Raw genomic sequence first — 16,542 nt, 5'->3', positions numbered from 1 at the left:
TCGATCTCTTAAGGTCTCACACTGCATAAGAAACCATCATGATGCTGTGATAACTATAGCCACAATATAGGTGTGTCTGGCAGGTGAAAAAAGCAGTATGGGACTGTGTGCGGGTCTGTGTGTGTGGGAGGGGGGGGGGGGGGGGGTTTACAATTTGGGAATTAGATACGGCTAGACATAGTCGTAAGAAAAAACATAAGAAAAAAGCAACCTAAGAAAGAATTGTTTCAACAATGACACAAAACTGCCATCACACCTGAAAGGATCAATTCCTAAATGACTAAAATGTGTAATTCATATGAAAGATGATGCAATTAAGTGTTAAACACGCCTCATTTGAAGCTGGGGTCAGAGCTCAGGGTCAGACATTGTACACCGCCTCTGGAACCAAGAGGGTGACAACACTGGCTGCATGGCAGAGTTAGGATTCAAACTCACAATGTTCTGATAAATGGCCCAAAACTTTACCCACTAGGCTTCTACTACAGAAATAGAAATGATAAATCTAAAAAATCGACTTTTCATAATGAAATCTCTCTCTCTCTCTCTCTCTCTCTCTCTCTCTCTCTCTCTCTCTCTCTCTCTCTCTCTCTCTCTCTCATATTCTTTTTTCTCTCTCTCTTTCTCACTTCAGCTGATTAAGAGACAATTGAATGAGTCACCTCAGCCCTTTGGGGGAATGGACAGAATGAGAATTGAAACAAGACTAGACAAAACAACTGCAGGGGTTGAGCAAGTGTGTGTGTGTGTGTGTGTGTGTGTGTGAGAGAGAGTGAGAGAGATTTCATGCAGCATTAAAATAAAACAGAAGGGCATCAGAAGTTGGTTTAATAAGTGGAAATGTCAGATTGCAGATAAGGTAAAGTTATATTTGTGGTTTCTCTCTCTCAGTTCAGTTTTCGGTTCAGTTCAGCGGTGCTTTGTTAGCATGAGTGTAATAACATTCTGTAGTTAATAAGTATTATAAAACGGATAGTTCCGCTCCTAAAATCTGATTGGCTGAGCTGCGTTCGAAGCCGTTGTAAAATCCCCGATAAACGCACACCTACGACCACCTCACATCATTCCGTATTAATACGCCACTGAAAAGAAAAAGTTAATGTTATGTTCGCCCTCATGTTGCCTAGCAACACTGTTAATCGAACTACCTTGCGTCGCGGAAGAGCGCTTTATTGTAAGTTTATACACAATAAATACGTTTATGAATTAAACATTGTTGTATTTATTGTATTTGATGTTGACCGCCGTTTTATAAAAGCAATAAGCCACTCGAGACTGCGTTACTGCGATTTTATCACGGGGATGACGTTTTTAAAACTTCTTTCCCCGTGATAAAATCATAGCAGTAACGCACGGCCTCTCGTGACTTATTGCTTTAATACAAACAGAAATAAGAGAAAGATAGTGTTATAAATCACAGTTTAACATTAGAAAGTAGGAACAGGTTTATTAGTAATCAATAAAAAGGACGGTAAAAGATTCAGGACAAATTTTAAACATTGTAGAATCACTGATAATCACTATAATCAGTGCTAATTAATATTAGATGGGTGATGGTCCTCAATGGTGGTCCCTCAGGTGGTGACAGGCGGTCACATATCTCGCTGTGTGTATGATCAGCCACTCTTTTTCTAATGTACAACAGTTTTTCAGTGTCACTGCAGTGCTGAAACTCAGGAGAGATTCTGCTCACCTTCCAGTAGAACCGTTCTCTGATGGAACCATGTTTAGAGCACTCTTTACATTTTCGGCATTTAGCAGATGATTTTATCCAAAGTGACTTACAGTACTGTAACAGTATACTGTCTAGGCAACTAAGGGTTAAGGGCCTTGCTCAAGGGCCCAACAGTGGCATCCTGGCAGTGGTGAGACTTAAACCAGGGATCTTTTGATTACTAGTCCAGTACCTTAACCACTCGGCTACAACTGCAATCCGTTAGCAGCTCAAGTGCAGCTCAGTCTCCACCATTGCCGCTACTGCTGTAAACCCACAAAGACACAGGGAGAACATGCAAACTCCACACAGAAAGGACCCTGGACGCTGGCGAATCGAACCCAGGCCCTTCTTGCCAAATCCAATAAATTCAGATTGCAACAGCCGAACCGGCACGGTGTGCTCTGTCGCCTCACAGCAGAAAGGTCTCGGGTTCGATCCCCAGGTGGGGCGCTCCAGGTCCTTTCTGTGTGGAGTTTGCATGTTCTCCCCGTGTCCGTGTGGGTTTCCTCCGGGAGCTCCGGTTTCCTCCCACAGTCCAAAGACGTGCAAGTGAGGTGAACTGAAGATACAAAATTGTCCATGACTGTGTTTGATATTAAAAACAGTCCTGTCCTGTCATGAATGTAACCAAAGTGTAAAACATGACGTTAAAATCACAATAAACAAACAAACAACAGCTGAACAGTTAAGAAGGAACCACAAACAAACAACTTCATTATGTAAAAACATGTTCTTATTTATTTTCTCTCTCTCTGTATCTGTTCTTTGCTTCTTTCATCCCTGTTTCTTCCCTCTCTCTCTCTCTCTTCACTAGAAGCAGAAGGGAAGTAGATATAGGGCACACAGGGCTGTACTTCCTGTTGTGGCGTTTCCTCCGGTGTCTGGCTTTGGTTTACCTAAAATACATGTGTGTGTATCTATGTGCGTGTGTGTGTATGTATATATGTGTGTGTGTTGTGTAATAATGTGTAAATACCCATCAGTCATATCCTAATGACTGTTTCTCTTTGTGAGTTGATGGGTCATAGTGTGTGTAATCAGTGGTTATTTTCGCAGTATATTCCTCTGTGAACACACACACACACACACACACACACACACACACACACTAGTTGTGTACACAGGTTTTACAAGTTAGTTTACAGTTAGTTTTTGATACAGTAGAAAGCATTATCCTGGTCAAGGTTGCAGATGGTCCAGTTTATCGCGGGGCCTCATCCAGCCAGCATGCCCAAGGACCTCCACCTAGGCATAGTCAAAAGTGTCTGTATGGGAATCGATCCCTGGATCTCAGTGGTAGTGGGCTAGCGTAAATCACTGCTGCGCCACCTACTGGTATATTGTATTAAAAATATTTTGGGAGGAACCCAGAGCATCTAGAGAAATAAACCCTAGATTGTTTGCTTCAGGCAGGATCTCTGAGTAGCAGAAAATCCCACTTATTAGCAGATGCTGAATTATTAAAGCTAACGTCACTCGACTAGGACTGACTGGAGGGTCACTGCCATGGGTGCTGGACTTTACGGACTGTGCCTGTTGGGACCTGCTCTTTTATTTTGGGAAAACAAAACATACACAGTACAGCACGCTGCACCTTCACTTCCTCCCAACACGAATCCATCCTGCTGTACAGTTCCGTCTCATTGTCTTCATCATTGTGTGTGTGTGTGTGTGTGTGTGTGTGTTAGACCAGACAGACCACATTCTTCTGCATGGGTGTGTTGTTGCACGTGGCTGTGGGTACTGGGTTCATAAAGGAAACATCCCACAGGGATCACACACACACACACACACACACACACACACATTATTAAACAAGGAACAAAATGACTAATTGCTTTATCTGTAACACCATCTCAATCTGTTTCAGCCACAACAATTGTTAACATGTCATAAATCAGTTATATAAAGGAAATAATATGCTTCCAACTTTGAGGCAACAGTTTAGGGAAGACCCTATCCTGTTTAGCATGACTGTGCCCCTGTGAAAGCACAAAGCAAAGACATAAAGAAAAGCTGCACGGACCTCTGACCTCACTAAACAGCTTTGGAATGAACTGGAACATCAACTGAGGCTTTCTTGACCAACATCATAGATAGACGGAATGGGCACAAATTCCCACAGACATACTTCAAACTTCTCAAAAGAGTTGTTTCTTGTTGTCGCTGAAAAGATCACATATACATTTTTGGAATGGAATGTCCAACAAGCTCATGATCAGGTGTCCAAATACTTTTGGCCATATAGTGCAGAATTCTAACTATTATATTGTTATGTAATATGTTTTTACCTACCATGACATCACAACTCCTCACACAAACACCAGGGTAATTTAGTTTGTTGAAAATAATTCCTGGAGCCCGTGCAGCGTGCGCTCTGATTCACAGAGGGTTTATCACTTCCTCATACCGACTCTTTCTACACACCGAGGACTTCTCTAATTAAACTCGTCTTTTCCTCTTTTCCTGTTTAGGAGAGGCCAAAAACATCCCACCCTACCCGGGGCCGAACAGAATGAGAGACTGTTACTGTACAGTGAACCTGGACCAGGAGGAAGTCTTCAGAACCAAAATCATAGAAAAATCGTTATGGTGAGGAATCGGTTACATTCACGTTTAATCATGATTAGTCGTCATTGTAATAACAAGTACAGTCGACCCTCGAGTTACGAACGGTCTACCATACGAACAAATTTCGGATTACGAAGTGAAATTCGCGAAACATGTGACGTCACGAACAAATTGACTCCAACCGTCTCTCTCTCTCTCTATATATATATATACAGTGAGTGAACATTCGGTGTTTTCTTTATATTTTGTAAAATTCTATATTAAAATGTCCTCAAAGAAGCTGCAGAGGAAGTGCAGTGGTGAGAAAAAGTAAAAATCTATTACTATTTGTTGTTGTATAATTACTCCTGCCAGTAGGTGTCACTGTGTATCAGGCAGAGGGGACAGTGAGTGAGAGAGAAGAAGGAATTCGGCTGCGTAAAGTATTCTTTCTTTCGTGCAATGACACCTACAAAATACAACACTACTGAAATAAAGAAGGAAATAATAGAGAAATATGAGAGTTATTGTTGTTTCTGGTAGATACATTTTATATAAAAAAGAAGGAAATGTATTATGGTGTATGGTACAGCACACGTACTGTACTGAAATGTGATGTGTGTTTATGTACAGTACAGTACTAATGTGTATTATTGTTTATTATTGTGTATTACAGGAATGTCTATTCTATAATTTAAGATTTAATGGAAAATATACGTGTATTTATAACAAAAAAGAGCATTTAAGACATTAGAAAGGTTAGGGGTAAGGGGGGGGGGGGGTTTGGGAGGTCTGGTACGGATTAATTCTGTTTACATTATTTCTTATGGGAAAAATAGGTTTAACTAACGAACATTTTGACTTAAGAACAGCCCTTCGGAACCAATTACATTCGTAAGTCAAGGGTCTACTGTACTGAAGTGCAATAAGTTCTTACAAACGTGCAATTACACTGTTATTTTTGTAAAACCCAATTCCCCAGTTGTCCCTCTTCTACTTCTGCTGACCCTGACCGATGAGTGCCGTACCTAAAACACGCCCCCCTCCAAGATCAGTATCGCTTACTGAGATTCGAGCACTGATCTCCATTATGTACCGTCTCTGTACAGCAGCCACAGTGTGTAGAAGCATAAACATGTTTTTAGAGTTTTTGGAGATCGTATAAAAAAATTCAAATCTCTTCAGTATTCGGACCCTAGCCCACTGCAGCTGAGATCTGGGGATATAGGGGTCAAATTTCTGCAGCCAGGAGGGCCAGTAGGAATTCAAAATCTAGTGGGCTGGCCTCATTTACTGAGCTGCTCCAAAAATGGCAATCGTATCTATTTTAAAAAGAACTCCTTAGCACAATAGGGCGGCACGGTGGCTAAGTGGGTAGCACTGTCGCCTCACAGCAAGAAGGTCCTGGGTTTGATCCCCAAGTGGGGCGGTCCGGGTCCTTTCTGTGTGGAGTTTGCATGTTCTCCCCGTGTCCGCGTGGGTTTCCTCCGAGTGCTCCGGTTTCCTCCCACAGTCCAAAGACGTGCAAGTGAGGTGAATTGGAGATACAAAATTGACCATGACTGTGTTTGATGTAACCTTGTGAACCGATGAATCTTGTGTAATGAGTAACTACCGTTCCTGTCATGAATGTAACCAAAGTGTAAAACATGACATTAAAATCCTAATAAAACAAAAAAACCTTAGCACAAGTGCACTATATATATACAGTATATGTATGTATATATATATGTGTGTGTGTGTGTGTGTGTGTGTGTGTGTGTGTGGGAGGGTAGCAGTGGATCGTGCCTGTGTTTATATCACTCACAGGTCCGACTCTGCGCTAGGGATCAGTGCTGCCCACATGAGTCTGTAGTGGCAGCCGTAATTATGATTAGCAAAATCAAACATCGCAGCTTCCGCCACTGAATGTGAAAGACTCAAACAAAGAGAGGCAACCAAAACACACCAGACGGAGAAAAATATCACGCGCGTGCGTGTGTGTGTGTGTGTGTGTGTGTGTACAAGCTGGAAATGTGATGAAACTCAATGTGATTAACGTATGTGTGTCATACCCCAAAGAAAACTCAGATCTGGTCTGACCTGCTTACATCCCTTAGTCTTATAAACACAAATTGCAGGCACAATTTTTTTTACTACCTGGCAACCTAGTCACTAATACGGCTCAGCGAATGTCCTGCCTCCTCACAAGCACATTTCTCTTTTATTATGGATAAATTAATTTTATCTATATGTTTAATAGGTTAATCAACACAAACTCTGTACAGACTGGTCCGGACCATCTTTCCTTCTCCACCAGCACAGCTCAACAAACCTCCACCACACTCGGCGCTGTGCAAATCATGAGATTTATTTATTTCTTTTATTTCTTTTTTTCCAAATCAATGTAAAATGATGCAAATTAAATTGGAAAACTGGACAAAAATGTTCGTATTGCAGTTTAGCATCAAAACAACAGAATGTTTTGATAATGAAGTAGATTCTTAATATGGAGCAGCACATTTTATTAAGGAATGGAGGGTTGGTATTTGTACAGCATCACACGTTCACACACTCCTCGTTTCATTTCTCAGGGCTTGTTTTTAGAGTTCGGATTACTTCCTGACATGTAAAGTTCCTCGGCCGGGCGCACATTATGTCAGAGTTTGATTTTGTTTTCTCTCCGACTGCAGCCCGTTCTATGGTGAAGACTTCTATTGTGAAATTCCACGCAGCTTTCGCCACCTCTCCTTCTACATCTTCGACAGGGACGTCTTCAGGAGGGACTCCAGCATCGGTGAGTCCTGTCTGATCTCGGCAAATCAGAATCACAGTTTCATCGAATGAGCATCCCTTTATTTTGAGCAGCCTGACCCAGGTAGTGTGGCTAGGTTTTCATATTTTCTTCACTTTTTAATTAGAACCTTGAAGTTCGGCATACTAGGGGAGCTCCAGGGGTGCTAGCTTACAACTGCTGAGTTTCTGGTTCGATCAGCTGGCTGTCTACACAGACGAGATCGGCCAAAGCCTTACGATGGATTGTCACCCTGTTACACATCCTCTTCCCAGTCGTGACTGTGTGGATCCCCAGCTGGCTGCTAGCACCAGAACCAGGATCTCAGTGGTGGTGGCTATAATACTAATCAAGACAGTTGAATAATAGTTTATCTTTGAATTAATTTACTTCAATTAAATAATGGACTTCTTAACTACTTCTTAACTATTGTTACTCATCTTTACCAGGGGTGCCAATAATTGTATGACTCAATTAAAAAATCAACCAGAGTAGCCTGATTCATTATTTTTGGTGGGTATTGACACATTAACTCTTGTTTTTTTTTTACTTGTTACGGCTTTAGACAGTCAGTATGTGTCAGTAACACGGGATGTTGCACATCATGGACGTTTCACAACGTTCAGCACGTTTCCATGTAACCTGAAAGTGAAACACTGTTCATCCGGTCATCTGTTGGCCAGACGTGAGTGACTGACGCCTGATGAAATCCGGTCATTAATAACTTTGTGTTGTTTCGACATTGCTGTGAAATAATACCACTCACAGTTGATCGTGGAATATCTAGGAGAAAAGGAATTTGACAAAATCATTTAGTTTAGGTGCAGAGGAAAACCCAGTGGTGTGCGGAACCCTGACCGGTCAGTTCCTTGGGACAGCTGTAGCCTAGTGGTTAAGGTACAGGTACATGTTCAAGCCCCACCTCTGCCAGGTTGCCACTGTTGGGCCCTTGAGCAAGGCCCTTAACCCTCAATTGCTTAGACTGTATACTGTCACAACTGTAAGTCGCTTTGGATAAAAGCATCTGCTAAATGCGAAAATGTATAAAGTGTAACGTCAGTGGCGAGCCAGACTTTCAGTCTGCCTTGAAATGCTCTTTTGACTGAATGAGCTCAAATCCCCCCAGCATGTGAAAATCCTGCTGAGAGTGGAGGCTGTTAAGGCTGCAAAAGGGGCAGCAACTATATGCTAATGCCTGTTGTTTATAGTATTCAGCAGATGGTTTTATCCAAAGTGAATTATGATGGTGAGAAATACAAAGCATTTAACTGAGGGTTAAGGGCCTGGTGGGGTGGTGGGGTTTAAACCCGTGACCTTCTGATCACTAGTCTAGTACCCCAACCATGACACAACCACTGCATCTATTGGCGATAGAGTGTATATTTTCATTTACAACATGAAAGAGTGAAAATGTCTGCGGTGTTGGTGTAATTTATGGGTGGAAACTTGGGTACTTGGGTTCGAATCTGTATGGGAACGTAACTAGCCGTGTCTTGCTCGAGGCCGGTTCACGTTAAGGCCAATTGGAGTTGAGCTATGCCCTGCTTGAAGCCGTATCATTGGGAGATCACACGAAAAGATTGCTGCTGAGCTCACCAAGTACGTACGTGTGTGTGTGTGTGTGTGTGTGTGACGTTATGCTCCGTTTCATTCGGCTGAGTGTGTGTGAGGTCTCCTCACTTATCTACACAATTCAACCTAGAACGCGCCAGAGTTTCCAAACCTGATGTACTGTGAATGTTTGGCTCCAAAACTTTGTCTGACCACTATCTTACCAAAAGTATTGGGACACCCCTTCTAGTTAATTGTTAAATAAAGGAAATATACGCTTCCAATTTTGCAGCAACACTTTAGGGAAGGTCCTTTCCATTTCCAGCATGAAGAAAAGCTTGGTTACAGAAACTCTAGTGGCCTGCACAGAGCCCTGACCTCAGCCCCACTGAACAGCGCTGTAATGAGCCGGAACATCAACTGAGACTCAGACATCAGTACCCAGCCATACAAACACTCACACCGATTTTTGTATCATTTCATTTTTATCAACCTATATGTCCTGGTCAGGGAGGGAGGCACGGTGGTAGCAAGAAGGTCCTGGGTTCGATCTGTGTGGAGTTTGCATGCTCTCCCCATGTCTGTGTGGGTTTCCTCCGGGAGCTCCGGTTTCCTCCCACAGTCCAAAGACGTGCAAGTGAGGTGAATTGAAGATACAAAATTGTGACTGTTCTGTTCTGTACCGTTTCTGTCACGGTGGTAACCAAAGTGTGTAAAATATGACGTTAAAATCCCCAAAAAGTGCCGCTCGGGTGGCGCAGCGGTAAAAACACACGCTGTTCACCAGAGCTGGGATCTCGAGTACATCGTATCGAATCTCGGCTCTGCCTGCCGGCTGAGGCTGAGCGGCCACATGAACAACGATTGGCCTGTCGTTCAGATAGGGGCGGGATTAAGCCGGATAGGGTCGCTCTCTCAGAATAGTGCGATTACAACCTCTGCTGGCTGGTTGGTGGCACCTGTACGGAGATGGGAAAGGAGTGCGGTAGAGGGTGTGGCTCTCCGTACACAGCGCTGTACCGCACTGCACTCATCAAGTGTAGGTGATAAGATGTTCGATTGCTGTGCACGTGTCGGAGGGGGCGTGGAGCAGCCTCGTCCTCCCCAATCAGGAGCAGGGACCAGCATTAGTGAGAGGAGGATTGACGGGCAGAAATTGGATGCGCTAAAGTGGGAGAAAAAGGGGGGGAAAAAATCCTGGGTCAGGGTCATGGCGGGTCCTGGTCCACTGGGGAACACTGGGAAAAGGGCAGGAACACCCTGGAGAGGGCATCGATCCATCGCAGGGTTTCATCCCCCCACATAGTTAATCATGTTCGTGTGCATGCATGGCCGGCCGATAGCTGCGGTGGGCTAACCTCGTTAACGACATCATACAGCCAGCGATCTGGACGGTATCTACACTGATGTGTGTGTGTGTGTGTGTGTGTGTGAGCTCTGCGTTCACTGGCTCGTCATGAATCCGTTGGAAAGAATAAACGAAAAGAGAAACAAAGCTGTGACAGAAAAAAGGAAGGAGGATGTAAGAAAGGGGGGCGGGGAGCAGCATCATGTGTCAAACATTCACCACAGCTGTGCTCATTAGAAGTTAGTGTGTGTGTGTGTGTGTGTGTGTGTGCGAGCGGTTGTGGGAGCACAGCGAAGGTGCTGGTAACAACAGCGCAAATGTTTCCATCTTTGTCTTTTTGCACGGAAGCAGAGCCAGCTGCGCTAAACCAGAAGTGCCGATGCTAACACACAGACAGGGTCAGAGCTTTCGTCTGGAGGTGTCGACCAATCGAACCGAAAGAGCTGAGACTCACCCGAAACACGTGTAGCCCTGGACCAATGTCACCAAACACTGGTGGTGTTAGTGAGACAGGTTTAATGTCAAACACAGTCATGGACAATTTTGTATCTTCAGTTCACCTCACTTGCACGTCTTTGGACTGTGGGAGGAAACCGGAGCTCCTGGAGGAAACCCACACAGACACGGGGAAAACATGCAAACTCCACACAGTACATTTACATTTACATTTTTGGCATTTCGCAGACGCTTTTATCCAAAGCGACTTACAGTAGTGTGACAGTATACAGTCTGAGCAATCGAGGGTTAAGGGCCTTGCTCAGGGGCCCAACAGCATCAACCTAGCAGTGGTGGGGCTTGAACCAGTGACCTTTTGATTACTAGTCCAGTACCTTAACCACTGGGCCACAACTGCCCTCTATACACATGCCCTCTATACACAGTAAGGACCCAGACCACTCCATCTGGGAATCGAACCCAGGACCTTCTTGCTCTGAGGTGACAGTGCTACCCACCGAGCCACTGGATTCTGACATTTATGGATTCTGCTTAATGCCACGCTGAGCGAATCATTTCAGCACTGACGTTACTACAGTCTGCTGGGATACAGAACAGCGCGTAAATAAACGACTTTAGGTTTTTACGCCGGATGCCCTTCCTGGCACAACCCTTCTATTTCTATCTGGGCTTAAGACTGGGCACTGAGAGCGGTCTGGGTCCTTTCTGTGTGGAGTTTGCATGTTCTCCCTGTGTCTGTGTGGGTTTCCTCCGGGAGCTCCGGTTTCCTCTCACAGTCCAAAGACGTGCAAGTGAGGTGAATTGAAGATGGAATCAAAGTGGAATATATCACCTTCAAATCCTAATAAACAAACAGACTTATGTTTCTGTCCTCTCTCTCTCTCTCTCTCTCTCTCTCTCTCTCTCTCTCTCTCTCTCTCTCTCTCTCTCCCTCTCTCCTCTGTTCCTCTGGTGTTAATGAATGTGAGCTTCACGATAATAAGTGTAATTATCTTTCTGCCGCTGTCCTCATTCAGTCTGATGCTGTTTTTACCACAAACCATTACATAACAAACATCAGCAGCAATCCTTCCCTCTGAACACAAACCCATTTTCTTATTTTCTTTTGAAATCTTTGGAAAATCATTTGTTCCAATTTTTATGAGCAAAATTGACTGTAATCTAAAACGTAACTGTGTGTTAATATGTGCAGACGTGTTCACCTTCTGTTTGTTTAATCAGAAATGCAACAAACTAGATAATATGACCAAAGCTTTACAGATTCTTTGGTGTTTCTCATATACATCAGTGAGAATTTTTAGCGACAAAGCATCAGGCGACCTGGAGCTGTAATTCTGGCGACAGTGACAAGCGACAAAAAGACGTGAATAATCGTAGCCAGAAAGACCACATGGTGCTGGATATTCCATCTTTACTTTTACGTTTTTTTATTTACTTCCATTTTGATTTGGTCGCTTTACTTTCAACAGAAAAGCTTAGCATTAAAAACAAAACAAAAAAAACAACAAGGACCCATTTCAAGTTTCATTATTGCTTAAAAAAGAGGGAACCAGAACTGAGCAGTAATGTGAACAGGAACAGATTTAATAACTTTTATTTTATGTTTCTTTGTGAGGTAAAAAGACAGAGGAGGAGCCGTTAGCATTAGCTGCATCTCAACACACTCTCACTAATATTTCACCTGCTACACTGTATGGCCACCTGAACATGAACTTGAGCACTTTGTTCGACTGCTGTTATAATCTCTGAAATGTGAAATTCTGTTTTTCTTTTTGCCAGTTAGTTACGGTTTCAGTTTTACTTAATCTGACTGAAATCTGATATATCTAAATGTTTGAGGGTTGATTTAGGTGCTTTTTGGGCAGATGTATGATGAGCACTGATGTGTTTGTTGGGTAGCAGTGCTTCCCTACTTGATGCTCCCCAATAAATCCCATTTTGTTTGAGTCACTTTTGTATTGTAATAAACACTGACCTTAGCTGACCTTTCAGCCATTTTTATGGGATTTTTGGTGACTTCTGGGTTGATTCTGCTCAAGGCTGTAGCCATGAATTGAACATGGGGGGGTTTCTAAAACATTTCTGCTGTATCAACAACTGATGGGAACACTGGTGTATCCTAAAATGACTCAAAGCTAGTGAGTGGAATATATATATTTATCATTTTTAACTCTATATTGGTGGGGGGCATTTTGAGCAAGGTGTCGTGTATATTGTGATTACGCCCTTTATTCCACTTCTGTTCTAAGTTTGGGTAATTCTTCAGGAGAACAAAAGGTCTGTTATATTAGACATCGTTTTGAGGAAATATTCTGTATCCCTTGATAGTACACAGTCAGAAAAAGTGATTGGGTGTGTGTTCTCAGGCAAGGTGGCGGTAAAAAAGGAGGACCTGCAGAAATACAACGGCAAAGACACCTGGTTCCAGCTGCAGCCCGTCTGCGCAGACTCCGAAGTACAGGTAGCTGCACATGTTTTATTAATATCCTCTCATACGCAGCATTCGCACTTCCTAAACAGAAATACAACTGTGGTTTGTGAGCTAAAAAATAATCGTGCACAAAAGGGGTCTGAAAACTTTTAAATACAACTTATATAGTAGAGAAACGTCTTATATAGGTCATTTAATAATAATAATAATAATAGTAATAAGTTTAATTTATATAGTGCCTTTCAGATACCCAGGGACACTTTACAATGTAAACATAAATTAAAGAGAAAATAACATCATTATAAAACAATTGGCATTTATATTGTGTGGATATTAATTGAGTGATTATAACTAAATGCAACTGTGGACTCTTCTGTGCCCATATAATATGAAGGCATTAAGCCATTTAGTCTTTGGTCAGGAAAGGAGGAACTAGTCCGAGAACCATCTAAACCACCTAAACCAGGTTTACTATGAATAAAAAGCAGCTGAAACACTTAAAAGTCTTATCAGACATCGACTCTCGACATCGAAGATTTTTATGACCACACACGTTTAAAGACGTGGGAATTTATTTAAAGGAAACTGACCCACACAGACACAGGTTCTGTATTTGGTTCTAAGAAACATCTGTATTATTCACATCTGCCCTTAAGCGGATCTGCACGAACACAGTCGTATTCATTCGTGACTGTGAAAAAAGGAAGTGTGTGTGTGTCACAAACAGAGAACGAGGGTTGGGCTGAAACACAGAGGAGAGATAGAGCATCTCTCTTCTCTAATAGAGAGCGCATTGTTTTCTCTCTCTCTCAAAAAGAGAGAGCGAGACCCCAGACGCCTGCCAAACCCATTTGCATATTGATGATGTCGGCTGAAGTTTAACAGTGCAGCTCTTCAGGTGCGAAGCTACAACCGGAGCCTCAGTATCACTGTGATCAACTATGTATAAAAATGTAAGGAGTGTTTTTCTTAAACTGTTTGATTATTTTCTATTTTTGGCAGAGTGGTGAGTTAACTAAGGCCCCACTTAATTAACGGATGTGAAAATCGCATCAATATGGCCGTTTCCTGTGTAATATGCAGTATTACTGTGTAATTCAAAATTTAAGGTTTGTGTTTAATGATTGAACATTTTTTATTTGCCTAGCATTTAAGTGTCTCACGTTTATTGGTTAATTTGCACTATGAGGCGTCCTAGCAATTCTACGGCAATTCAGTTAGCAATCGGTTAGTCAAAATCTTCAAGATGGGGGGGCAGGGGGGGTGTCTAAGACAGAGACTTGAAGTCTTGAACTGTCGCTGGATGTTCTAGGTTTACATTTAACTGTTAAGGTAGCTGTGCTGTGTGTTTTGTAGCTTCTATTTCTTTTTATAATTCAGTTTATGAGTATAATTTAAACGTGCACTTTAAAATCTGTGAAATCTGTGCCTTTTGAAAAACGAGGTCCATGAAATTAAGCATATTTTACCGTGAATTTAGTAGGACCTTAGTTATAACCAACCCTTGCTCATAATGAACTAGGCCTTTTCTGGATTTTGACTTTGAAGCTCGGCGTTAATGTCCCAACTGTATCAGATGTATTTTGAACATTTTGCAATGTGACATTGTTCCTGTCCCAATGTTTTTGGAATGTCTTGCAGCTATCAGTTTAAGAATGAATTCACAATTACAGCTGCTCAGGTGGCGCAGCGGTAAAAACACACCCCGGAACCAGAGCTGGGATCTCGAATACATCGTATCGAATCTCAGCTCTGCCTTGCCGGCTGAGGATGAGCGGCCACATGAACGACGATCGGCCTGTTGTTCATATGGGCGGGACTAAGCCGGATAGGGTCTCTCTCTCATGACTGGTGCAATTACGACCTCTGCTGGCTGATTGATGGCGCCTGCACAGAGATAAGAAAGGAGTGCTCTTAGGGTGTGTCCCTCTGTACACGCAGCTAAGCTGCACTGCGCTCGTCAAAGTGTAGGTGATAAGATGCATGCGGCTGCTGCCCACGTGTCGGAGGGGGCGCGGGTTAGCTTCGTTCGCCTCAATCAGAGCGGGGATCGGCACTGGTGGAGAGGAAGCATGACGCAATCGGGCAATTGGATGCCCTAAAAAAGGGAGAAAAAGGGGATTTATATATAAATATATAAAAAAAGATTGATTGGTCGACATACCAGACTTGGTACAGTTTTTATGCCAGATGCTCTTCCTGACTGCAACCTTTCTCTTTTTATCCAGGCTGGGGACCAGCACTGAGAGTGCACTGACAAGTGCGTCTCCCAGTCGTTAGGCTGTTTCTAGCACCCTGTCCCAATCCCTCCAAAACGGACACTAGCCAGTCATGTATTTGTACTGGTTTTGTTTTAATTTAGGTCAGAGTACATGTAATGGAGGTAAATTCCTGCAGTAATGTTCCAAACTCTAGTGAAAAGCATTCACAGAAAAATGATCAGCCATGGTTTTTGTTGGGATGTTTGGGTGATGGTATTGATGCTTTCTTGGGTTTAATATTTTCAAATATCACATTATTTTCACAATGCTGCCAGATGTTACTCATTCTGATACACAATCGGTACATTTCTGCCATTACGGTTTAAAATAAAACACGCTTCCACTTCTTTCTCCACCACTTTTTGGGTACCGTCTTTCTTCCTTGACTTGCTTTCACTGGGGAGGCGTAACCATGGTAACACCGTCTCATTCTCCGCAGGGAAAGGTTCACCTGGAGCTGCGCCTGAGTGAGGTAATCACGGACAGCGGAGTCGTCTGCCACAAGCTGGCAACTCGGTGAGTCAGCCAATCCCCTCCTTTCTGCACCGAACCTGCCAGCCAATAGGAACTCAGCTCGGTCCTTTAGCTGATTGGACATGTGGGATAGGATCTGACCAATAAAAACCCCTTCACAATTCAAAGAAGATTCTTAACATCAGTGTTAAAATTCCTTATTTTAATTCATTATGAATACAAGTAATAAAATCTGTGAATGTTCAAGAACTACCGGGCTGTGAAAAAGTATTTGCACCCACCAGATTCACTAATTCGTCAACCTATTTTATTTATGCATTTTCTCCCATTTTCTCCCAATTTAGCATAGTCAGTTTGTCTTTGGCTGCTGGTGGATCCCTGATTGCTGTCAGGAGGGTATATTGCTGCTCACGCCTCCTCCGACCCGTACGCAGCCCTTAGCCGAACCCTTTTTCACCCATGTACTCTGCACATGTGCCTCTCTATCTGCCAATCAGGGTCCTCACACAGCGTTTTGAAGCCCCCTTCCACATAGTCCGGTCATCCCGCCATAGCAGAGACATGTCTGCTGCAGGCACTGCCAATTATGCCCACTGAGTAACGAAATATCCTCCTGGGCGCCCTCATTACAGATTTGTGTACATTGACCTTACCTGAGGCTAGTGATGCAGCCCTGCAGCCAGCGTACTAACAAGCGTTATGGTATCTTCATCTGAGTGATTTATTTAACAGAAACTTTGATGTAGGTAGATAATTTTTGCTTTTGTGCAAGATCCTTTTATAATAATTACAATTTTGGATGTGATTGATGCCCTGAAGATAGTGTTACGTTTTCAAATTTAGTTTGGAGTGTTTGGGAAGTCCCTGTTTGAAATGAAACTTTGTAACTGCACTGTAATGATTTATTTGAACCAGGTTATTGAGTTTGGAGGTAAAATCTGAAGGAGTTTAGATTTTACTTGGCATGCTCTGGAGTTTATT

General features: G+C 42.9%; 1 protein-coding gene across 1 annotated transcript in view; it reads left to right on the top strand.

Moving 5' to 3' along the window:
- rasa3 (RAS p21 protein activator 3) overlaps window positions 1–16,542 on the top strand; it is a 50,701-nt gene that overhangs the window by 11,677 nt on the left and 22,482 nt on the right. Inside the window, exons 2-5 of the mRNA XM_063009624.1 lie at window positions 4,192–4,309; window positions 6,940–7,043; window positions 12,762–12,856; window positions 15,527–15,603. Coding sequence (XP_062865694.1) covers window positions 4,192–4,309; window positions 6,940–7,043; window positions 12,762–12,856; window positions 15,527–15,603 — 394 coding nt within the window. The remainder of the gene's footprint in view (window positions 1–4,191; window positions 4,310–6,939; window positions 7,044–12,761; window positions 12,857–15,526; window positions 15,604–16,542) is intronic.

This window comes from Trichomycterus rosablanca, chromosome 15, assembly GCF_030014385.1.
Source record: "Trichomycterus rosablanca isolate fTriRos1 chromosome 15, fTriRos1.hap1, whole genome shotgun sequence".
NCBI classification, from domain to species: Eukaryota; Metazoa; Chordata; class Actinopteri; order Siluriformes; family Trichomycteridae; genus Trichomycterus; species Trichomycterus rosablanca.
Note: the sequence above shows the minus strand (reverse complement) of the source record. Positions and strands in the feature narration are given on the sequence as shown.